The following is a 25,217-nucleotide window of genomic DNA, read 5'->3' as shown; positions in this document are numbered from 1 at the left end:
GGAGACTGCTAGGACTATGTTAGATAAATATGTTCAGGGTGATGTTGAGTAAGACATCTTCATAGGGGCAGGGTGTGGGCTAGGTAATCATTCAGTCCTTCTGTTTCTGTATGGTGGTTATACATGACCTAACCCAGCTAGATACCTTGGTACTGAGGATACCTGTCAGGTGCTACCCCAAATCATTGGAGTTCCCAGCCAGAAAAGCCTGGACCCTTTGGTGGAAAAATGATCCTTTTGGACCCTTTCCAGCAGTGCCATGCACAGAAGGAGGGATTTTCCCTGGAAAAGTATTTTAGACAGTGTTGTGGCCTAGTTTGGCTTTCACTGAAAGGTCATGCATTAGTGTTCTTCAACACTGTTTAGAAATTTATTTGCAATCTTAAAAGCCCAGTATTTAAATGATTCTTTTTTTCCATAATCCACACAGTTCAGAGGAAAATGAGGAAGAGGTACTGTGTAATTTTAAGTGTAGTTGTACAGTTCAGAGGGTATTTTGAACAATATAAAGCCATAAAATGCATGTAAGTAGAAAAATGTCACCACATTGTCCCAAAATAATACACTTTATATTGTTTGGAAAGCTATTTGAAGGCAGTGCTATTTGTTACATATCCCTTATTGAATAGCCAGGAGTTGTACTCAGTGTTTAAATATTATGAACATCTGGTTTTGGTCATTGAAGCAAAGCCCCAAGTCAACCCCATGTTGTCACACCATGTTTGTGCGAGTCATGTAAACAGGTTGCAGGCAGTTGCTTGGCTCCAGATAAGCCTGAGCCACAGCTGCCTCATCCACCCACAAAGGGATCAGTTACAGGTTTCTTCATCCAAACAAAACTTGAAGACCTCCTCAAATGAAGCAGTTCTGTTCTGCGTTCTAGCCTAAGGTTGCAGAATCTCCATCTATTTAACACGTTTACTAAAAGGTTCACTAAAAATTATGCTGTTTTTTTTTCCTTCCTCTAATTAGGCATGCTTTTGAATTCTATGTGCACCAAGATGTGAATTAGCACTTGCTTAAAATTATTCCTCAAATCCATTTATTCAGCCTTGCTACAGCATTTTTGTGCTTTTTTTCAGGGCTCTGTGTCTTGGGACGGTATAGAGATTCAAAAATGCTCTTATTATTAGCCAGGATCAAGAGTGAGACATCCAAGTATGTTTCACAGTTTGAAGTTATCTTATCCTTTAGAATAACTTTTTATCTCAACACTTACGTGAAAGTGGGAAGTACTCCTGTCTCCACAGTACGAATGAGTCAGTAGCAGAGAGGAACAATAATATGAACATCTGCATTCTTAATCACATTTCCTTTAATATTAAAAGGCATATTTTAATACTGGCATTATTATACATTTCTTACTGACAGAGGGATTCTCGTTCATGCTTAGTATCTATGCACACAATTTTCTAATGACAAAATCAGACTAAAAAATTTCAGCAGTTTAATATTTGATTGTCTATATAGATCTGATTCAGGTCCACCTTAGGTCTTGTAGAGAAATCTTTGAGCATGTGTAGGACCATAGGCAAGTAAAAAAGATTTGACTGTGAGTTACCATTGCCAAATAAATAATGGCTGCTCAGGCACTTTTTTGCTTCTTTTTGGCAGTGTTTGCATAACTTCACTGCCTTCCTCTTATATTTTGAAGTAGTGTACAAGTTAGTAAGCTGATGGCACTGAGTTTGGTTACAAAACCATTTAGGCCCATTCATTCCACATTTCAGGTATGGGTTCCTTGAGCAACTAAGTAAACCTGATGATGTCTGTTTAGTCAGGGCCCTAGGTTTCATTTAATTTCTGCTGTGTTTTCTGGATTACTTGTGGTCACCCTACCTCACATTAGAGTGCAGTATGAAATAAGCCTGTGGACACTGTGGCTGATACTATTGGTAAATTTCACTGTATTCATCATCCTTTACAGCCGTTGGTCTGGTGGATCTTCTTAGATAACTAGTATTTCTAATCATTTATAGTACTGTTAGATCTGACAAGTCATTCTTTCTTACTCTTTATTTTTCCTTCTGATTTTGTAGCAGTTTCTGTTGCAGTGTATTCACAAAATGAATTCATCAACCTATGAGGATTGAGGTCCATTTGACTTACAGGTTGAAGTGGAACCTTTATCCTGTGTTACAGAAGTACCTTGCCTGACCCTTTATACCTCTTGCTGAAAGTTTTCAGTATGCAGAATTTTAATATTCTCCACCATTCTCCCTTATTCTGCGACCCTCAGTGCAAGCTGTCTTTGCCCCGATGCTCCTTCGTTTATACCTGACAGCTGTAAAAGACACTTCAGAACATTCTTCTTTGTCCTCCTTTGTCCTGATGTAGGAAATGAGAGGAAGCACTTAAAAAAAATATTCTTATCCTGTTTCCCTTCCCCTATGGCTTCTGAAGTCAATTCCAGGGTGAGCGCTTTGTGCGACTGCAAGGTTTAGACTTGCTCTTTCCTCTTAAGGCGGTGACACAAGAGCTGTCTGGTCATGGTGCTTCTGTAGTTCGTTCCTTTTTACTTGAGATTATTTCTCCTTACGTCTCTCAATGGGTGTTGCAACTGCTGGAGTGGTATCTCTAGTTATCTTTTCCTGTTTTGATCTGCTTTAAGGAAGTTCTGCTCTAAAAGTTGGTTACGTAAAAATAGCATTCTCTTACTCAAGAAACAGTCTATTTTAAATCCTGTTTTATCTGCTGACAGCAGTGGAAAATATAAAATTACTGCTTTTCTTCTTCTTAGCATTGCAGAAATAGGGAAAAAAAAAAGTGTTTGTATTAACAGCTGTGGGGTGACCTGCTTCAGGTCAGCAAGTCCTGTCTGCTCCATATTGGACTTCAGCATAAGCTTTGAATCAGGCTTGGTATTCACACCAGCTCACGAACATTCACACTTTGTAGAGTAGGTGAAGGCCCAAGTGCATAATGCTGTGGTCAGTAGCAGTTCCAGCCTAGCAGGGGTTCCTTCAGCTCTGACATTTTGTAGCTTTTAATGCCAGGTTCAGACATGTACTGCAGACTGCTTTGTACTACCAGTGCAGGGATCACTCCGTATGTAACTGTAGTCCTTAAAAGAGTCTCATAATGCTTACTTACCTACTTACCATGCTTCAGCATTTAGTACCCCACAGGCAGGTATAGATTACCATGATTTAACTTCTGCTGCTGACCTTCAGGCAGGCACACTTTGCCTGTTATTTGCTGGGCACTGAGGGTATACAGATGCTTAATTATCATAGTGCCTTGATCTGTGGTAGCTTGTTAAGCCCTGAACTTGATCATGCGTGTCTAAACCCTGTTAACAGTTTGAATATTTAGTGGCAGAGAAGCAAGCCACAGGACTGAATTAAACTGAATTAAACTGATTTAAAGTAACGATTGTGTTCTAGGAAGTGCTTCTCTGAGTTCAGGGAACAGTTTGACTAGGTCTTGAACTGCAGTACTTTAATTTGCAGCATGTTTTAAGCCAATTTTGCTTAAATCAGTATGAAAGACAGTGGGTGGTTTTATTTCAAGTTAATTAGAATCATTTAACTGAGCTTCAGTTAATTAGTACTAAGTTTATGCTAAATGGAATGTGTTACTCTTACAGTAAAATAAGGAGCTGTATGAAAACATGGCTGTTCCTTAACCAAGCTGAGTTGTGAGACATGACAATGTAGTGAAACATTTATTTCCTAAACCATCATGTTTCAAACTGTCACTTTTCTATGAAAACATCAGCTCTTGTCCTCTTTGAAATATGTGTGAAAGTTTTGAAGCTTTGTAAAACACTAAAATAGTATATACTGTCTAATTTTTAAAGCTATCTTCCCTTGGTCTCTCAGTGCTTTCATCTCTGAAAGGATTAAAATCTATTGCTGCAGTGCTTTATGTGTGACATTGTAATTAAGATTTGAATTCTGTCGTAACAGCTTTCCTTTAACCATAGAACATGAGAAGTGACTTCTGTCTGTCTGATGCTAACTACTGTCGGTATTATGCTGCATGCTCTGTATCTTTTGTGTTACTTTTTGATAATTGATAATAATTTGATAATGCAGCAGTGAATATACCAGGTCTTATCCATGCATTGTTTTTTTTTCCACCCAGAAAGAGTATTCTTCGCTTCTTGGATGCGGAAAGAGATGTCTCAGTAGTCAAAAGCAGCTTCAAGCCAGGAGATGTAATCCATTATGTGCTAGACAGACGTCGCACTCTAAACATTTCTCAGGATTTGCACAACCTTCTCCCTGAGGTTTCCCCAATGAAGAATCGACGATTTAAAACCTGTGCTGTAGTTGGAAATTCTGGCATCCTTCTGGACAGCGGGTGTGGAAAAGAGATTGATACTCATGACTTTGTTATAAGGTGAGTTTTCTTCTGCTTTTGAACATGCAACCTGCAATGCTTCTTGGACAAAAGCTGGGAGAAGTGCTTTAATCTCATCTACAGATTTCAGGGGTTGTCTGAAATAACAGAATGTGAAACTGTATTCCTCATTATGGGATTCCCCAGATTTGAATATGTTCTTGTATTATTTACAAGAGATTTCTTTTCTAAAAAGTGAAAGTGAAACAAGGAGCTTGCTGAGAGAAACTGGGGCTACTTATTTTTGCCGTTGTTTTTATTCCAAACAAAATAATTATTGTTATGGGTCTCATAGTAGAAAAAAATGCAAAATATTTTCTTTTTCAAAAATATTCTTTCTTTCAATAGTGATGGCCTATTCTTTCTTTAGCCAATAGGGATGGCCTGTTGTAAATTACTGCTTTACTTCTGTGCAGCATGGGGTAAAATTTCAGTGTGATGTTTTGATGTTGAACCAGATGGCTGCCATTAAGGTAATTGGAAGTCACACATGTAAATCTTTTCACATTGCTTTAAAAATGTATCCATGCACTTTGGGAAAAAATGTTGACAGGCTTCACTTTTTATTCATTCATCTGTCAAGTACCTACAATAGAATACCATTGACATTTTCTATTGATTTAGGAATCAATAGAAAATAATTAAGAGTAGCTGGCTTCATCTGAGAGCCTGGCAGTATATGGATGTAGACAATGTTAGGCAGAAAATAGTTCACTTTGCTTTTTAAGCAGAAGTTGTAATTGCTTTGCTCTGAGAGAAGTGGAAAGACAGTGTTAAAATACAATACAGAAATCACTGTCATTGCAGGTTATTTTTCTTTTTTTTAACTTGAGAAAAGATCTTGGCAAAAATTACAAAAATATGGAAAACAAAAATTGTACTTTCAGTCCTTAATTCAAAGTAAGACGTATACATGAAAATTGTATTTTATTTGATATGTATATTAACAAGGGGCCATTGAAACAATTCCATACCACTCTTTCATTTTTCCTATATGTTTTGCTTGTATCTTTGAATTTAGCATCCTTAATGCAGAAGGAATCCACTAATAAATACCAGATTTTTGAACAGCTTTTAGCTATGCCATATTTTTGTACTCTCTCAGAGGTTAAATGGGTTTTATCCATCAGAATTACAGAAAAATTAAGAGGCTAGATTTTGCAGGTAAAAGTCTTTTCTTAGAAAGCAAACTCAAGAACGCCATTTAGAAAGTTTAAATCAACAAAGTATGTTCTTTGTTCACATGTTGAATTTAATTGACGTTGTATCCATATTCTCCTCCTGTTTGACTAGTCATGAAGCTAAGCTGTGACATCTAACAAGATTTTAACAAAATAAAGCAATGTGGCATAAAGATAAAATTTTTACATCAAAATGTTACAGCTGCTGATCAGGTTTTTAGGCTGGGAAGACATCTCATTTGTTGTATGAATAGGTAGAGCAATCTGAATTAAAAAAAAAAGTCTTCTGGATAAGTGCATCTTTGACCCTGCAGTCTGTAGACAGTTTTAATACAGTCAAGTTTCTGGTGTAGAAGTCAAACTTTAAACTTTTCAAAAGTTCACAGATTCTCCATCGTTAACTTAATATTGTATGTGATATTTATTTGTATACGTCTGGGTGAGTGCATAGGTATATATGTTTGTTTAAAATAAATAATAGGGAATTCCTTTTATGATAAATTAAAATCAAAGCATGCTTCAAGGTTATAGTTTCCTAATTCCTCTTATTACATTTAAAATAGAAAGTAAGATACAACATATATGATCACATGATCTAATAGTATTGATTGGGAACCACTCATCTCTGGCTGTTGGGATTCTGATATTGGTAGCATGGCAGCTTGTTGCTGTTTTTTTCTTCAGTTCATTTTTCTAGAAGTAATATGCACTAATTCTACTCACTACCTATCACTGTTCTGAAAAGCAGATAGTGCACGTATATAGAAAATCATGAGTGCAGCTAGATATGTTGACTGATGAGCAAAACTGTTGTAAAGTCTCATGATGGTGAGTGCATTGTAACTAAGTGCTACAAAAAGTAATTTATACTATTGGGGTTAAATATATGATCCAGTTGATTTTCATAGTAATTTATGTTCTTTTTCTCTTAAGAGGTCTGAAATGAAGGTACTCGTGTTTGAAAGAGGGTTGTTTCTTAGAACTGGAGTTTTAATGCTTGATCCAACATCAACAATACCACTAACGGTGAAAATCTGTGAAATTGAAAAGGACATAATATCCTAAATGTTAACCTTTCTGTTTAGGTCTTAGCAATAGTAAAGATCTTAGTAATAACTAATAAAGACAGAGAATATATGCTTTATTAAGTGTAAAGATGTAGTCAATACCTAGCACTTTGCCAGATGCTATCAGGTGTAAATTAGCCAATGTCTTTGAAAGTCATCCAAAGTTGCTAATAACTGGCCATCTTTCTTTGAGACAGCCCAGCCTTCTGTTTAACAGTGCCTCTCAAAGCACATTTATCCAACAAAGACATAATTAGAATACTTAAAATTAGAAGAATGTTTAAAAATAGACATCTAAACTAGAGGCAAATAATAAGCATTCCTCATGTCATAAAAATTTCACAAGTAAAACAATGCAGCTCTTTAGGTGAGTGCATAGATAAGTCATTTTTGCAAACAGTGTAGAATCAGCATAAGCAGGTTTACTGTATTTACAGGACATTTTAAAGTGGCCTCTTTTTTAGTTACTTAATCACACGAGGACTTTGTTTTTATAACATTAGAAAAGGAGAGTCTAGAGACGTGTCTTCTGCCAGGATAAGATGGATTAGTTCCACAAGTTTAGCAAAGTCATACTTGCTTTGGCAACAGAAAATGTGACACGTAGTTAAAACAGCAAGCACAGGGGCTTTTCACTAATAAAAGAAAAAAACTCTTATGATGTCTATACTACTACTGTGCTCCTTCCCTGTTTCTCATATCCCTTCTGTTCTTACTGTTTGCTTTCTTATACCCTGTTGATCCTTGCACCTCTAGAATTTTTGTGGTGGCAAGCTAAAGTAAAGTATGTCTGCCATGACCAGAAAAGTCTCTGAAGCATTCCCAAATCACTAATTCCCTAAAGTAAATTAGAATGAAAATACCAGGTAATTAATCTAATTGCAGTTAAAATGTTTAAATGGCACCGTTCTGTTGCAGGGGCTGTTTTTCACACGGTGCTCTTTTCAGTTCTTTTAGAGCTGCTCGGTCACTACATCTGAGAGTTAAATGTGATACATTTTCCTTTCTCATCATCTATACTTTTTCATCCCGGAGGTCTCAGACCAGAGCTCTGTAGTATATTACCATTTAAAGAACAGGTGACCTTGTTATAGTGAATGGTACATTTTGGAATGCAGTAGTTAAGTAGAATTCTCTGAAATCACAAAACTCTTGCAGATATGTAACATAACAGTAATTACCAAAACCAGTTGAGTTTAGCTTTTGGTTCTGAATTTGAATGATGCCAAAGATCAGAGGAAATACATATATTTAATATACAAGGGCTGTTCTGCAAGTAGTGCGTCCTATTTTATTGTATTGGACCATGATATCAGAGGTAGGTGGTGGAGGTGGTATGGCAGTAGAGGTTGAACCTTCCCTTCTGTATTTGGCTACATGTTGTTGCCATGTTGCAGATGGCAGCAGAGGGGCAGTCTGACAGAGTGGCATCTGACATGCAAGTGCATATGAAGCAAAGGTGTGTCACTGATGAACCATGGCACCCATTGTTACACATTGATGCTTGCTGAACATTTCTGGAGTCCAGACAGTGGAAATGAGCACAGTGAGTCAGGATTGATGGATTTTGATAGTGGTGACAGCAGCTGTGGGTCACTTCTGATAGTGCGGATTCTTATGAGCGTGGAACACAGGCTCTTGTTCAACACTGATGGCACAGTGAATGGTATTGACTCTACTCAAATAAGTAAGAATTTTCTCAAGTAGTATTATTGTGATCTTTGTTTCTGTAGTAGTTTCCACGGAAATAAGTAGGTGGCATTACTTTCTGAGTAACTTGCCTATATTATAATTATATCCTGTCCCCTCCTCTCTCCTTTCTCCTTGTTTAAAGGACTTCAGTGGTCATTATGGAACCTTTTCAAAAGCAGATGTCAACTGAGTTTTGCAGTTTTTTGATTAAATAAAATATGGAAATAGCAAAATATTGTGTTTTTTGTCATGGTGATGCTAATTCTTCAGCATTCCCTTTCATTAACAGTTGGCCTATATGTGGAGGACAGACTTGAAGTAGTTATGACATGTTACATGAAGCTGCTTGACTGCCACAGACCTGCTCTGGCAAGGAACAAGCATGACAGGATATCAGTATTTAATTGATTCTTTGGATTGAATTGCACAGTTTATTATATATCCTTTTTATTCAGCATAGAATTTTCCTTCCAGTTTAACTGTAAGCACCTAGGAATTAAGCTGAATATTTTTGCCATCATCAGTAATGATTTTTTAGTAGATGAACCTAGCTCTTATTTTTCTGGTGTCACTTCACTTTTGTTTCTTGCCTTGTCCAGTTTCACGCTTAGTGAATTTGAGGTGGAAAAAGCTTGTAGTCATTTAATAGATCTGTTGTTTGTTCCTTTGCAAGGAGGAAAATAATCTGTCCCATTTCTTCCCTGACTTCTTGGTTTTGTGGGTAATTGTGATGTGAGTAGCAGGCAATTAGCAGCTCTGTTCAGAAAGAAGAAAAGGACAGATCTGCCAACAATACTGTGGAAATGTGATTTCTAATTTCAGGAAGATAGCTGAAATTTCTGTGTCTGCTCTAATCTTAATCTGATTGAACAGTGGTAGTACCTTTTTTCTTCTATTTTTCGTTTTTTCCTTAAATTAATAGGAAGAAAAAAAAAGGTTGTAAATTTCTCATAAGTCTGAAGGTATTAATTTACTTTATATCTTGAAACTATTTTTTTTTTTGTTCTTTTTAAATATTAGCTTTTATGTCTAAATACTCATTTAGTTTGGCTTGCTTGGAGCACAACTATTGTGCTGTTGGAGCTGGTTGCACGAAGAAATTAGATCTGTTGAAAGAGAAGTTGCCAGTTAAACAGACTTTACTTCAAAACAAAACACTTCCTTTGAATGTGTCATCATTAGATCATTAGGCTATTTTCAGCTTTTAAATGTGTCACTCTTTTTTTTTTTCCTTCCTTCTCTCTCTTCCTTCTTTAGCACCAAAATGCTTAACAACTGCAGTCTACAGATAAACTTCTTTGGTAATTGGATGGCCTATGAGTAGCCTCTAACTCAGAAGAACCTTGAAGGAGGCCTGATTTCTTGTGGACACATTTCTTTTCGGCTTCACCTTATGATAATTTCAACTGCTGGTAGGGGCTGTTCATGACCACAACATCAGTCAGCCCATTCTGTAAACAGAACTGAAACAGAGATGTTTCCTTATGAAGCTGAACTTCCTTGGTCAATAAGTAGCACCTGTCCCACAGCACTGGTGGGCCATAGTACTGAATACCTTCCATAAGTGCAAGTGCAGCATCGGAGCAGCTTCCTTCTTTTTTTTTTCTTCTTTTCTTTTAGGAAAAAAAATCTTAATTTAAGAGTTGATTTAAGACCTAAATTTAGAAAACTAACAGAACTGCAGTAAGAAATGACTTTAAACTCGCTAAACTGCAGTAAAAAATGGCTATAAACTCATATTCACAGTTACATGTTTTCCAAGTGCTTATGAACACTCACAAGCCTGGAGATTAACCACCTTTTTTTGGAAGTCCATTCCAGATTTGACTATTCTTACAATAAAGGAATTTTTCCTAATATCCAGTCTGAACTTTCCTTGGTGCTAATGATCCTTGTCCTTCTTTGGTTTTAGCCTAATTCCCTCTCTCAGCTTTACCTGTTTTGTCTCGTTAGACCACCTTTTGAAGACTTCTACTGCAGAAAAAGTGCTTAGCAGAATGAAGGGAGCGAGTAAATAGTCATTTATCTTAGTGTAAGAAAAGTAAGAAAGAGATAAGAGATTCTGGTTTAAAACATGTATATATATATATATGTATGTATATATATATATTATTCATCAGCCTGTTAGTTTAAAAGAATACACTTTAAAAGATATATATTTTTTAATGGAAAAACAAAAGAAAACTAAGAGGAACACAGGAATGCCATTATTTTCCTTTTTTTTTCTTGTAGCAAGAATTGTTTTGTCCTTTTCTCTCTAAACAGTCAAGAGCTTGGGCTCAGGAGAACCAGGCTTACAAACCTTGATACAATATAATGTATCTTCGCTGTGCTGGTGTTTACAGCTGCTTTTGTAATTGATCAGGTTGCTTTTCTGTGTTGCATGTGATTTAATTCCAGTCTGTTCTTTCCATCCCAATATTAGTAACCTTGTAAAATTTGTCCTACTCAGATGTAATCTGCAGTCCACTTATTTGGGTTGTCTAAGATGAAGGCAACAAACTACTGTTAGAATGAAAGTGTATGTGTGCGGTGGAAGATAATGGTATGTTGCAGAAAACTGTGTTTTGGGCTCAAATTTTAAACAATAGAATTGCTTCAAGGTATCAATAATGCAACACGGGAAGCTCAGTAAATGACAGTCTTCTATTTATTCTTCCTAATGAATTGGGTATAACCATGACAACTTAATAAAAAAATAAGGTTTTATTTATTGCATACAAAATCCTAGGTACTTAATGTCCAAGCTGACCTCCTTGTTAGTCCTGTGGATTTTCTTGGAGTTCTGTGCCAAAATAAACAGGGAAGGCTTATTTTGCCTGTTTCAAAGTTGTTCAACTCAGACTTCTTAATTTACTTGACAGAATGTAAGTAGATGAATCTACGTGTAGGATGTTTTCATGGAAGAATCCTGAAGACTGTCAGTGCCAGATTATTGATGTCAGCTAGCAAAAAAACCCTTGAAATTTTAACAATTGTATGAAGCTCTGGTAAGACATAAAGATATGTTAAAGTTTAAGATAAAAATTCAAAAATAGGTAACAGAAGTTATTTACACATACTGAAGTCTGAAAACAAATGCACAACAGGCAGTTTTACTAGCTTTGTAGTAGTTGTACTAGCTTTGACACGTCTGGCATAACAGTTTCATTAAGTCTTAAGAACTAGTGGATTTTTTCCAACCTTGTAGCTAAATGTGAAGTAAATATTGAATACTGGCATGTGATTTAATGAGCAGTAGTATCATTATTTGAAGGAAGTACCCTCTGAAAAATGAGAAATGGCTTAATGTGAGTAATATTCCTATAAGCTGTTGAGCTGCAACTACTATGGCTGTATTTATTTCTTTAATAGGGCTAGAAATTATTAGAGCCTGCATTTAGTTATTTATAGTCTACTACAGTAACAGTGTCAACAGTGAAGGGGTAACAGCATCTAGTTACTTCTTTGCAAACAGCCTTATAAAGTTAAGATGTACTTTGTTACTGCATTATTTGAAACATCAGCACTATTCCTTGTACATACTTACATACCTGATTTTTTTTGGAAGATCAGATGCTAAGGGTTGGTCAGCATTTGGAAAGCAAAATGTCTTACCTACCTCTAATCATATAGTAGATGCCTAATTTGAGACCTTAAAGCTTAGAGATATGACTAAGATTTGAAAAAGCTGTTTTTAGACTACAAAGTTGTTACTAAGTACATTTGGGTTGCTCATTGCTTTCTGAAGTTCTACTTGAAAAATCTGGATATACAAGTTAAGAATTTATGCTGCTAGATACATTATGCTGCATACCTTTATACATTAAGTATGCTACAGAAGAAGATGTATTAAAATGAAGAGTAGGTAGAGCTTCTATTTGTTAAGCCTGTGATGACTTTCTGTTGGTAGGCTCCAGGTGAAATAATGCTGAGATGCTGCTCTCAGGCTGCGTATGCTTTTAAAGTGGATAAAGTTTTTTAAAGTTTTAGGCACTACCTTTTGTTGACAAGTAAGAAAAGAGTTGTCAGAAGAAATAAAGATTCACATTAGAACCATATGGCCTATGGTATTTGTGCACACTTCTAATATAACGCGTTGATTTTTAAGCAAGGTAAGTTCTTCTCAATGTTGAACAGGCAGAACAGGATTTGCAATGCCAGGCTCTTGTCTCATGTTTGTCAGTAATAGATGCTGTTATTTGTATATAAGTGAGACTGTGCTGAGAAAAAAAGTCTTGCTGGGCAAGAATCTCTTTTATGTTCAGCAGTCCATCCTTAGAAGAGATATATTCAAGAGCAGTGGTAATTCAGTGGATTTCATAGGTTGATTTTTCAGCCTTCTGATTGATTATTTTTGGACTTTATGCAACAAAATTATTTAGGTTCATACACTAATGTTTTTACAGACATCAGAAATTTTCAAAGCTATTGAAATAAGTGGAAGAAAAGGTATATCCTGAGTACACTTTTCTAAAAGATATTACTCTTTGTCTGTAGTATGTGAAGAAAGTTTATCAGACAGATGTGTAAAGTAACAGAAAATGTAAATCTGTTTCCCAAGAAAGCTTACGTCTGCCTTCATGTAATCAGAAACTTGGACAACTCTATCTCTTCAAAATACATAGGATTTATAGCCTTATGAACATTTATTTCTGAAGATGATTGCACCACTTTACTTGATAATTACAGAATAAAAGTGGTGTTCTGAGGAATTAGGGTTGTCATCGAGGCATAGATCATGGGTGTTAATCTGTATCACCATACTGAATTGAGTTAATTCTATATCACACAAGTGCCTGACCATTGGAAGATGCTAAAACATTCAGTTTAAGTAATAAGTTCAATGTGCAAGAAACTAATAGTAGGACTAATAGAATGACATTATATTTGAAGTATAATAACATGCAAATGTTTCAAAAGACAGGTCTGACATCACTTAACATCCTTTCACTCAGCTGAAAAGTTTGCTAAATCTTGAAAATAATGTGTTAAGGTTTTGCATTGGTACTTATGAGCTACAGGTGAATTCACAGTTGTGTTCTGGAGGTGATGTGTTCTAGTCAGGTATGATTCATCACAGAAATCATAGGTAGTTTCAGAAGTACAGACACCAGCCTCTTGTGCTGCTTCCCATAGAGAAGGTCTTCCTTCTTGTGTTACACATAAATATGACATATGACAGAGATGAGAAGATTTGGTGATCAAAGGCCTGACGAGAGTGACAGAGTTACTGCAGCTTAGACAAGGTTTGGACACATGACACCATGGCAGAATGGAAAGGTGAAAAATTTTATTTCAAAATGAAATGAACACTAAATTTCAAAACATCTGATTAGCTGCAGTGATATTCCAAAACAAGGAAAATCTTTTTAACATGAACTGAATTCTGAATTTTATTTATCAATTATAAAATACTGTACTGAACAAAAATGTAGTGAGTATATATATAAATTATACCTCAATTAGCTGACTTGAGTTCCTTTAAGAATGTGAGTTGTTGGTAAAAACAAAATAAGAAAGGAGCACTGAAGAAAGGTAATAGGTGTTGCAAGCCATACACTGAGCTATAGTTTTTTGGTAGCATGATGACATTGTTTTCAAATGTACAAAAACATTGTTCACAGACTTAGTTGCACTCGATGTTATGGGTTTCTTTTTTCTTCCTTTTTTTTTAAGTCTGAAAATGTTGGCAAAATTCTATGTGCAGTCACACTTAATACCACTGGTACTTTTTCCTCATGTCAATTGAAATGGGCTTGCATGTTCATTTTTAGCTTTTCCTTCATGCATACATTTTTCTGAGTTACTGTTTCATATTTATTTTCATTTTTTTCCATTAATTTCTTCCTCTTCAGGTGCAATCTAGCTCCTGTGGTGGAGTTTGCTGCAGATGTGGGAAATAAATCTGATTTTATTACCATGAACCCATCAGTTGTACAAAGAGCATTTGGAGGCTTTCGGAATGAGAGTGACAGAGAAAAATTTGTGCGTAGACTATCCATGCTGAATGACAGTGTCCTTTGGATCCCTGCTTTCATGGTCAAAGGCGGAGAGAAGCATGTGGAGTGGGTTAATGCATTAATCCTTAAGAATAAATTGAAAGTGCGAACCGCCTATCCATCACTGAGACTTATTCATGCTGTCAGAGGGTAAGTGTCTGGAAAAGACTGGTCTGTCCTTGGCACAATGAAACTCATAACTAGAATTTCTAGCACTCAGAAAAAAAGAGCACGTAAATTGTTAAAACGATTAGCATATTTCCCCTATTGGTGTAATGGATTGCATTTATGATGAAATAAGCTTGTTTGACAATAAATGTCATCCTCATTTAGCCTGCTGTAATGCAAACAGTTTAAATGCGATAGCACAATAACATTTCTCTTCTACTTTTATATGCAAAGTATTTTTATGCTCATTGTAGTAGGAAATTGATGAAAAACTGACAAGATTCAAAGAATATTTGTATTCTTAACAAATCAGAGAACAGTAAAAGTGCTGCTTGTCTTCTTTTAGGCAAGACTATGGAGTCGGTAAAATATTAGTGGTAGGATAACAACCATACAGATAATGATGACTGTTGCATCTAAAAGTAATGAGCTCCTTCCCCAAATGCCTAAGATTTTGTAGCAGACTTTCTTCTTTTGAATTCAGTTCAAGAGCACTGACCAAAAAATTTCACATTCATGCTTTATGCAGAGGTTTGTTTCTTATCAAGCTCATAATCAAAAAGAACTCTTAGTTGAAGGCTCCATTGTAAGTAAAAGTATATGGGGCTATGTTTGAAAAATAGTCAGAGTATGGTAGTGCAATATCTGTTTATTATGTGAATTATGGCAGAGCGATAATATTCAACTTCTGTTCCACGAACTGTCCAATTCATGGAGTTTTGGGAGATGCCCTAAAGCTTGCACAACAATTAATGATTATATGTCAAAGAAGTTTGATCTGTTCCAGCAGCATAGATAGGAGCAGAGAAGTTGTTTCATCTGATAGCTCAATATAGTATGAGAACATGAGAATATAGCTTAGAAGTATGTTGTTCTTTTGGGTATTGGGGCTTTTGAGTGTGCTTTTCCTCTTCTGCCATGTCCCAGATAGATTGACTGCTCTGTTGTTCATATGGTATACTGGCACTGAAAAAAACCACTGTCCCTTTTGAGATTTTACTGATTTGTTTGTACTGTGTTGCTCAGTTTGCTGGTGGATAGTTCCTTTATCATGCAGTAACAATTCAGTTACTTTTTGGCCTTGATTGTGTTGAATTTTGAAGTGTTCAAAGTGCCTATAGCACATGGATAAGTGCAGTGGGCTTTGCATCTGTGTATAAATCTGAATAAATAATTTCACTTTCAAATTACAAGCAGCTGTTCTCATTCCCATCTGCCAAGACTAGGCAAAATTATCAAATATGAATTGTAATTCAGAATACTCAGTCTGACAGTTGCTCAACCAGGGGCCCTTATAGGGGGCCTTGGTTTCAAGAATTAGTACCTTTGTTGTCTCTCCGAAGTAAAAATTTCAAAGCTCTCCCATAACAATTTCTGATGAAAATTTATGCTGTACTATGGGAGTGGGAGTCAAAGGGATGAGGCCGGACTCTTCTCAGGGTTGTGTGGCGATAAGACAAGGGGAAATGGCCACAAACAGAAGCATAGGAAGTTCCGCACAAATGTGTGTGGGAACTTCTTCATAGTGAGGATGACGGAGCAGTGGCACAGCTGCACAGAGAGGTGGTGGAGTCTCCTTCTCTGGAGATGTTCAGTACCCGCCTGGATGCCTACCTGTGCAACCTGGGCTAGGGAGTTGCTTTGGCAGGAGGGTTGGACTCGATGATCTCTTGAAGTCCCTTCCAACCCCTGCAATTCTGTGATTCTGAATTTCAGTTTATACCTATTGGTGTCATCTTATGTGGCTGCACAAAATCTGTTGAATCTGTGCTCTAAACATTAGCCCTTCACTTTCAGATTTGTTGTTTTGTCAGGTTACTCTTGCTCTTTTGTTCTTCTGGGAGGTAACTGTATCATTATGTATATTCTTTATTATTCTTTCTTGTAATTAAAATAAGAACAAAATAGGAAGTCAAAAAATTGAAGATAAATTTGTCCTTGATCTAACCTTTGACTTTATATATGAAGTGCAGTGTATGACACCAATGTGTCTTCATGAGTCAGATTTGCAAGTGATGCAGCTAGCAGTAACACACATGGAACTCTTTAGATTTTACTTAAGGCAGACTTAGAGCACCAGTGCATAATAATTAGGTTTGTATCACAACAAGGTTAAATCTAAGGAGTGAGTATCATCTCTTTGTAGGTTGCATTAAACCCTTCTAAGTTGTGTTTGGTTTCTATTTTTAATGGAATATCATGGCAGTATGGGAAATAGATGAGCAAGAAATAGCTTTTCGTTGAAGTGTGCCTGAGGTAAAAAGTAATGTTTTCTACAAATGAACTGACTGGTAAATCTGTCCATTTTGAACTGTAAGATGTGGGAGAATTTAAGCAAGCTGCGAGTGTTCAGTGTAAAACTAAAGGACAGCTAACCCCACTGCCATTTATAGCAGCGTGTTCAATTCAGCTACTTATTTTTAAATAAAATCTTCATAGTACTATATTCTGTTATGCTCATATCTATTTCAAATCTACTGTAAACTGATGATTTGCGAGCTTATGAAGAGACACTTCCTGAAATACACCCCTATGAAACAGTCCTTGTTTTATGAATCTGAACTATTTTTGTGTATTTGCAAGCTGTGTGTTCACAAATGTAAGTCTTTGTGACCACATAAACAGTGATGACCTATTGAGGGCCCATGGTGAAGCAAACCAGAAAAGATAAAATAAACACAATCTGAGAGCAGCTTTTAGTTGGATGAGAAAACAGGAAACCTACCCACAAAATCTGCTCTAAAACACTGCAAGGCTTGTGCAGACTGTTCTTAATAGGGTGTTTGAGCACACGTGTGAAATTGAGATTGCAAGGTTTATGCTCTGTCTTTCAGTGTCGTAAGAGGGAAATGAAGTTTGAGTTATTGATGAAAGAATAATGAGGAAATCTGAACTGCCGGAGGTGTGTTATGTTGATTGTATTCCTTTCCGTGAGGAAACAAATTGCATGTACATTTGCAACTTCAGTTGTGTGGAGAGTGAGTGCTCACAAGTATTTGAATCATCGTCTCAGTGCAGTTTAGTGATCTTTTAATTTAGAAGTACTTAGAGCAGTCATTGTCCTCTGCTTATATTCATAACTTCCTCAAACTCCTTTTAACTTCCATCCAAATAAAAATTCACTTATTTTCCTTCTCTTGTCTTAATAATGGCACAGCATTCTGCCTTTGAGTAGTCATATTTTGGATTAAGTATTAATTGATATGAAGGTAATAAGAATTATTTTAAGTTAGACTTCAATGATAAGAGAATCACTCAGGAAAGTCAGTGTGGGAAGCACGGTGAGAATTTTCTTAGCCTGTGCCAAAGACATAATACCAGGAGGATGTACTGAACTAGCATACTCAGTTTGAAAGCACATGCATATGTGTATGGGGGTAAATAAAAGGCGCAGTTTTAACTTTAATAAGCTAAAATAGTTCCTTAGCTGTTTGGGCAGACTTAAGCAGCCATGCTGTTTTTTGTTTTGAGCGCTACATCAAATCCTTATAATTCAGCTGGGTGAAATGAGGCTCGTGTTTGGAGTATATACAATTCTGTACTACAGGCTTGAAAACTGACTAAAAAGAGAGTATCTGCTCCAACAGGTTTCAGTTCTGACTTTTTTTTTCCTTGAAGAACAGGTTGCCTGTGTGAATGCAAATTAATATTGAGTTATTTAATAGACATACAATTTTATGAAAAGAGTAGAAATGTAGTGTACTGTGTGCTAAATAATTTAGTAACTAATGCTTTTAAATTCATTCTGACAAATTAAGTAGTAATAGAGATCTTTAATGCTGGAAGGTGCAGGACGATGGCCATAAGGTTTGGAAAGGATTGTCCCTACTCTTTTTGTATGTATAATGCTGCCACTCAGGTCAAGCAAATAGATTCTTCCATTAGTCTTTAAAGTATAAAGCATAGTCATTTTCCATCAACAGGGCACTACTTTTCTTAGACTGCTGTTCTAATCTGGTGTCACTAAACTATATACTCTTTTAAATACTAACAGCAGTTTTGCTGCAATCACATACAAACATCGATATCCTGTCCATTTTTTTCCTTCTGTTAATAAATGAAATTTTCTAAGCAGTACTTAGTGCTTGGGAGTTGATTTTGATCACATACTAGCTTAAAGTCTGTATTCTGAGAACATTCTGGAAACTTTTTTCTGTCCATTCTTGCATGTTTTGGGTCATAAAAGAGGTAATGTGCTGTTCGAAAAAGAAATTACCTATTTTTTTTTTTGTGGTTTTCATGCCTTATTAAACTTAAGTGAATTGATGTCTTCTCTAAAATCTCAGAGGGATTCAAAGTTTTGAGAACAGATTATATACATACTAAGTCCAACATGGTAGCTAGTATCTTAACCAGTAGCATAAATTTTAAGAGGCCGATATATTCATATATTTAACTTGAGCAGTTTTATACCAAGAACATCCAGTAGTTTCATATGATAATTTGTTTTTTATTTCCTTTTGTACTTCTTGGTCAACAAGTTTGTTTATCAAGTGAAAAAATGGGATTTAGAAAGTGTTTTGGAGACAGTTGCATGATTTCCTCTCATAGTGTTTTTAAAAGCTTTTCTACTGGAATTTTTAATTTAACTGCATACGTTATTGACAAAATAATTGAGGTAGTTAGTACCAAACTGAGTTCAAGATGGAGGTAGAATCTGTAAGTGAGGAGCTTAATTGATTATAAGTGTTCTTTGCTCTCTAATGCCAGAGCTAGGAAGGTTAATTATAAAGTAATTAAGATGAACAAACCACATTATTACTATTTTTTTAATTGAATTTAGCAACAAATTTCGGCAACCTTGATTTATTCATAGATCTGAGATTCTATACTGAACACTTTCATTATTAGGATTGTTTTCAGTGATCTATTCCAGATGTGTGGTACTCCTGGAAGCATGGAGCATGTCCATACGACCTAGTCTCAGTAGCGGAGTTCCACTGGAAGGCGTGTAAATCTACAATGTACACAAACAGGAACTGAGCTTACAGGAATCAGAGTCCAGAGACTCTTGTTTATTTCTTGTGGTGGCAGACAGCTAAACCTGGAAAGAGAACGAGCAGATGCTTACCGCTGTCAGTCCCATCTCAGTTCCTCTGGGGGAGCAGGGCTCCTGAGGCTAGGCACATTGTTGATGCATTGGAGACCAGAATTAACTCTCAGAGCCCACATCTGCTGGCGTATATTGTAAGACAGGCTGGAGATGCAGAAACACTTCTGCCAGAGCTGTTTTTATCTTCTGTAGTTTTCTGAGAACTTTTTCCTTGTGTTTCCTCCCTGTCTCCGCAAAACAAAATTCTCACATTTATCTTGATGTGTGAGAATGTTTTCTTGGCTTTTTTCCTGTTGGAGACATCTCATTAACTATGAGTCACTCAGTAGTGGTAAATTGTTGCAACTGCTTCACAGAATATTCCTTCAGCCTTAGGGGTACGCAACAACTGTGCGTGGGCATCCTGTGGGATTAGCCTGGGCTCCACTAACTTCCTCCTTGCTACTGCCTTTATGAGAGTGGTATTAGACTTGAGCCTACATTAAACACAGCAGAATTCCCACTGAAATCTCTGTGTTGTGCCTGTGTAAAGAGTATGCTGTGTCTATTTATGGTCATTTCAGTGCAGTCTTTTCCCCTTTGCTAGTGAAAGCAAACAGCTGTTGTTTGAGTGGAGTGACCTTTTGCACAGCTTCAGCACAGCTCCAGAGTCCTTCTCCGTGGGAAATACAGAAGTGCTCTGAGAAACTGAAACATGCAGAAATCGAATACTTTTCCAGCAGCTCTGTGCTAATAAAGAAAGAATTGGTGGGAGCAATTGATACTGTAAACAGTTCTGTTCCTTTCTTTATTGTTACCATATTTGTTTCTTACTGCTAAAACATGTTCTTTAAAAAAGATATTTTGAACTACATGGATCACAATCACTGCACAAATGAAAGAATGAAAAAGATAAGGCCAGTAAGCTGAAAATAAAGTAACAGATTTAATACAAAACGACAAGGTCTCTTGCATCACACCAGAAAAAAATATTCAAAATATGTGCAAAAAAAAATCAGATTTCTCTGCTTTCCAGTGAACTACCCTCCTGTTTTCCACAAATGTGGGTGCAGTAATAGTGTTTTTGTGTCACAAATACACTTCTGGCCTGGTACAACCTATCAGTGGGGCTGGCTTTGTCTGCCAGATTTTTTTAAACAAATGGGACAGCAGTCAGTTTGCATTTTCAGAACTTGCATTGTATGAAGTCGTTCTTCACATCTCAAGATCACTCCCTAATGTGACAGGAGCATGTGGCACTCCTCTTCCCAAGGTTGGGGCACCACCGAACCCCCCGGCCAATCTCAGCCCAGCAGCTGATGGCCAGGGCATTTATAGGCAGTTATCGGTCTGCTTGTCTGGCTTAGAGCTCTTCAGTGTACCCTGCAGTTTCCTTTGCACAACATCTCCTCTTTTCTTGTGTTTTGGGAAAGTTTAGCAAAGATGAGATGTGATGCTTCCTGAGAGAAAAAAGTCTTTTTTTAATAGGTCTAAACCCAGTTAGAACAGGGGAGGACACAAAAGGGAAATAGAACAGAGGAGTGCTGCTTCGAAAGTAATACTTCCTATTTTATTATGTTGGCCAACAACATCAGGGGCAGACATTGGTGGTATGAAAGTACAAGCTGAATCTTTCCACCAGTATTCCATTACATGTTGTTGCCATGTGACAGATGTCAGCAGGGGGGCAGGCTGACTGAGTGGCATCTGACATGGAAGTGCATATGAAGCAAAGGTGTGTCACTGATTTCCTTCATGTGGAAGAAATGGCACCCATGGAACATTCATTGATGCCTGATGTACATTTCTGGAAACCTAACAGCGGATGTGAGCACAGTGAAAGTTGGACTGTGTGAGTGTGGCATGCAGGCTCTTGTTGTTAGCTGGCAAAAATGCATCACTAGTGGTGGTGACTGTGCTGAAAAAGAAAGTGTTTTGTAGCTGAGAACTTTCTCTATCAAATAATGTCATTGTGCTTTTTGTGTCTGTTCTAGTTTCCATGGAAATAAATAGGAGGCATGACTTCTGGTGTGACATATGTGTATGCTTTTTACAAGTTTATTTTCCAATGTTCAGTCCATTCAGCGAGGTAGAACTTGAAAGGTCAGCTCATGATTGTAGGGAGACAGCGTTTATTCTTATTTATTTGTTGATAATAAAGCTCTGTTTCTATTTATGTATTTATTTATTTATTGGGTGCGTGTGTTCCTTTTGCTCTGGCAACTGCTTTGTTCCTATGCATGAGCAATTAACATACTTAGGAATTGTAAGACTTACTCTCTTAAGGTTGAATTTTTAGCTTTCAAGCAGATGAGAGCAACAGACTTGGTTATCTGAAAAACACTAAAGAAATTGCTTATTTTCAAGTTTTTGAAGCCTAGGTTGTGGCTGTTAGCATGACTTAGCAGTTAAGGAAGGGATAAATTACACATAGTTTATTAATGCGTTCCATTTACATGTTTATATTTGGCAGCAGTTTTGCTACTGATTTGTTAATTTTCAATTGTTTCTTATTCACTTGCATAAAATCTTTGAATTTCTGTGTTTTTAGAAAAAGTGCAAAATTAGTTGACTCTTATTTGACTATATTTTACTCCTGTAGCAATAATTGCTGATGTACAGCAGAAAAGCAAATCAGAAGCCGTATCATGGACTGTAAAGGGAATCCCTGGAGTCCACAAAGAGCCATGTTTGACTGGCAGTGCTAACATGATGCTGAGAAGTTTCCCAGTGCTTCTGATACATGAAGTGAGCTATCTGCTGGTTCTGTATGGTACATATGTGAATGAGGAAGTTCTGTCAGGTTTACTTTTATTTCTTTAAAGGAAGGTGAAACTTACAGTTCTGCTTTTTTTTTTGTTTTTTTTTTTTTTTGCTTTGACTGAAATGGTTAGGTAGAGTTTTTCAAAAATCTGTGTATTTAGCTTTCATCTTAATGAATTTCTATGACAAGGAGCAGTTACGTCGAGTACCTAGCCAGTAACTTATTTCTTCATATGATTAGTTAATTTCTGAGGTAAAAATTAGCAAACAGATATGCTTTTAAAAGATGTAATTAAAAATGGCCTTTTGTTTTTCCTGCATGGATGATTCTGAACTTTTCAGTAAAACTGGAGAGTTATTATGATGTGATAAATTCTAATGGTTCTGAATATATTAATTGATACATATTAATCTCTATTCCAAGCTGATTCTTCATCTGAAATAAGAAATAAAAATAGTTATAAAAAATAAAATTAAGAAGACTAAAGTGTTTTTCTTTTTTGATCTTCACTGTGTATTTTCAGAGTGAAAAGAAAAAAAAAAAAGAAAAAAATACCAATCAAAAAGATAGAAATGGATACACATACTTCCGCTGGTTCCTTTGGTCTGTGATGTACTTCTGGATGTCCCATTTACTTTAAACAGAGCTAGAAAAGGAACAGTATGCCATGTTTTTCAGAATGGGTGATTTTGGCAGAGGAGGGTGATTCTAGCAGGCCCTAACAGTTACCTTTTATTCCAGCTCACATAATTGGATAGTTTCTGAAACTGAATAAACAGTCCAGTCCTTCAGCAAACTGATATGCTGGGACGAGTAGTGCCAGTGCATGAATGAGCAGTTTGGCTTAATGTCAGTCATAGCCTCCCATTTTAGTTCACATGAGCTTTTTCAAATAAATGCTTGAACAGGTTTGTTTGAAGTTTCTGGACTCTTGTTCTTCATCACTTCAGGTCAAAGCTAAGAAGAATTTAGGCATTTTAAAGTTAGCACATCTGCATCTAATAACCGCCTTTCCCCCGAAGAGTTGCTTGTGAGGAAACACTGTCTCTTCTTGCTACACGAGGAGTGTAATCTCTAAGAGTACTTAGATGTTACACACAGAAAAAAGCATTTTCCCTCTACTTTGTGAGGTTTTTACTGGAACTGACTGGAATGTTGTTAACACTCTTCACAGTAGCCCTGTGCCACAGCATACAGGTGTACAGGATTAGTGGCAAAGTCACTGTTGGTAGTGCAGTAGTGTTTTGGCATCAGGGCCTTTTCCATGTCTTGCTCTTCCCCCACAGTGAGCTGGCTTGCGTGGGAAGAGGCACAGCTGGGATGTCTGACCTGAGCTGACCAAACAGGTGTTCCATGCCACCTAAAGCCCAACTCAGCATAACAACCCCGCAGAAGTGAAATACCTTTGTTGTTGTTTTCTCTTACAACACAGTGACTGTTGAAAGACTTGAGTGGTGGGGCCTTTAGTCTGTTTGTGAAAGGTGCTGCATTACTACCTTTGAATAACTTCAGTTGTTTGTTTGTTTTTTTTCCCTTCACCTAGTAAGCTGTCTTTATCTCAGTGCATGAGTTGTCACATTTTTGCTGTTCTTGTTGTCTCCCCCATCCCACTTGGGGAGGCAGTGATCAGCTGTGTAGGGGGAAATGAATTCAACTAATTGTGAAATCAAGCAAGGATGAGTGTTTCAGTGGCTAGAAAAGCCTTCTAGTCTGTTCGATTTGCATCAGAGAACTAAGAGCTTTGGTGAGTTATGTGATGAGGAAATGGGTGAGCATTACTTATTCCATGCACTTGTGAAAATAAAAGGTCAGGTAGCTGCATCAGTGCTGTACTGTGAACAGAGTTTTTAAGCACTGAAGATTTTTGGAAAGAAAGTAATGTCTTGCACACCTCTTTCAGCTGGATCTTGGAAATCCTGTTCTCAGGTGTCCTGCTGTCCTAATGCTCCTGTATAGAAAATGAGGACATCTTTGTTGTTTATGGGAGATGAAGTTGTATGTGAATTCATATTCCCTAACAGATTAGTAGGTAGAGTTTGCTGCTCTGAAGTCCTGTTTTTGAGATTTGTCCTTCAGTGTTCAGCAGGTGAATTTATGGACCTCAAGAAAACCTGAGAATATAAATTGCATTTCATAGATAGATACATAGATTCATAGATACATTAGGTTGGAAAGGACCTACAAGATCATCTAGTCCAACCATCCTCCTGTCACTATCCCTACCCAACCACTAAATCAAATCCCTTAGCGCCTCATCTAAACGCTTCTTGAACAGCGCTAGGGATGGTGCCTCAACCACCTCCCTAGGCAGGCCATTCCAGTGCCTGACCACTCTTTCAGAGAAAAAATGTTTCCTCAGGTCTAATCTAAATCTTCCTTGGCGCAACTTGTGGCCATTCCCTCTCGTCCTGTCCTTATTTATCAGGGAGAAGAAGCCCACCCCCTCCTCACCACAACCCCCCTTCAGGAAGTGGTAGAGTGCAATAAGGTCTCCTCTGAGCCTCCTCTTCTCCAGACTAAACAATCCCAGCTCCCTCAGCCGCTCCTCATAAGACTTGTGCTCCAGACCCCTCACCAGTTTTGTTGCCCTTCTCTGAACACGCTCCAGGGCCTCAATGTCCTTCTTGTAGTGAGGGGCCCAAAACTGAACACAGTACTCGAGGTGCGGCCGTACCAGAGCTGAGTACAGGGGGATGATCACCTCCCTGCTCCTGCTGGCTACACTATTTCTAATACAGGCCAGGATGCTGTTGGCCTTCTTGGCCACCTGGGCACACTGCCGGCTCATGTTAAGCTGAGCATCAACCAACACCCTCGGGTCCTTTTCCTCTCTACATTCTTCAAGCCATTCTGCCCCAAGCCTATAGCATTGCATGGGGTTATTGTGGCCAAAGTGCAGGACCCAGCACTTGGTCTTATTGAACCTCATCCCATTGAGCTCAGCCCAGCTATTCAGCCCTTCCAGATCCCTCTGAAGGGCCTCCC

The 25,217-nt window shown here is 37.2% G+C and overlaps 1 protein-coding gene across 1 annotated transcript in view; it reads left to right on the top strand.

Annotated features, from left to right (window-relative positions):
* ST8SIA4 (ST8 alpha-N-acetyl-neuraminide alpha-2,8-sialyltransferase 4) overlaps positions 1-25,217 on the top strand; it is a 55,779-nt gene that overhangs the window by 10,743 nt on the left and 19,819 nt on the right. Inside the window, exons 3-4 of the mRNA XM_065744221.1 lie at positions 4,090-4,347; positions 14,125-14,418. Coding sequence (XP_065600293.1) covers positions 4,090-4,347; positions 14,125-14,418 — 552 coding nt within the window. The remainder of the gene's footprint in view (positions 1-4,089; positions 4,348-14,124; positions 14,419-25,217) is intronic.

This window comes from Cyrtonyx montezumae, unplaced genomic scaffold, assembly GCF_038088225.1.
Source record: "Cyrtonyx montezumae isolate F1298 unplaced genomic scaffold, pur_monq_1.0 scaffold_30, whole genome shotgun sequence".
NCBI classification, from domain to species: domain Eukaryota; kingdom Metazoa; phylum Chordata; class Aves; order Galliformes; family Odontophoridae; genus Cyrtonyx; species Cyrtonyx montezumae.
The sequence above is the reverse complement of the archived record's forward strand: the minus strand, read 5'-3'. Positions and strand labels throughout refer to the sequence as shown.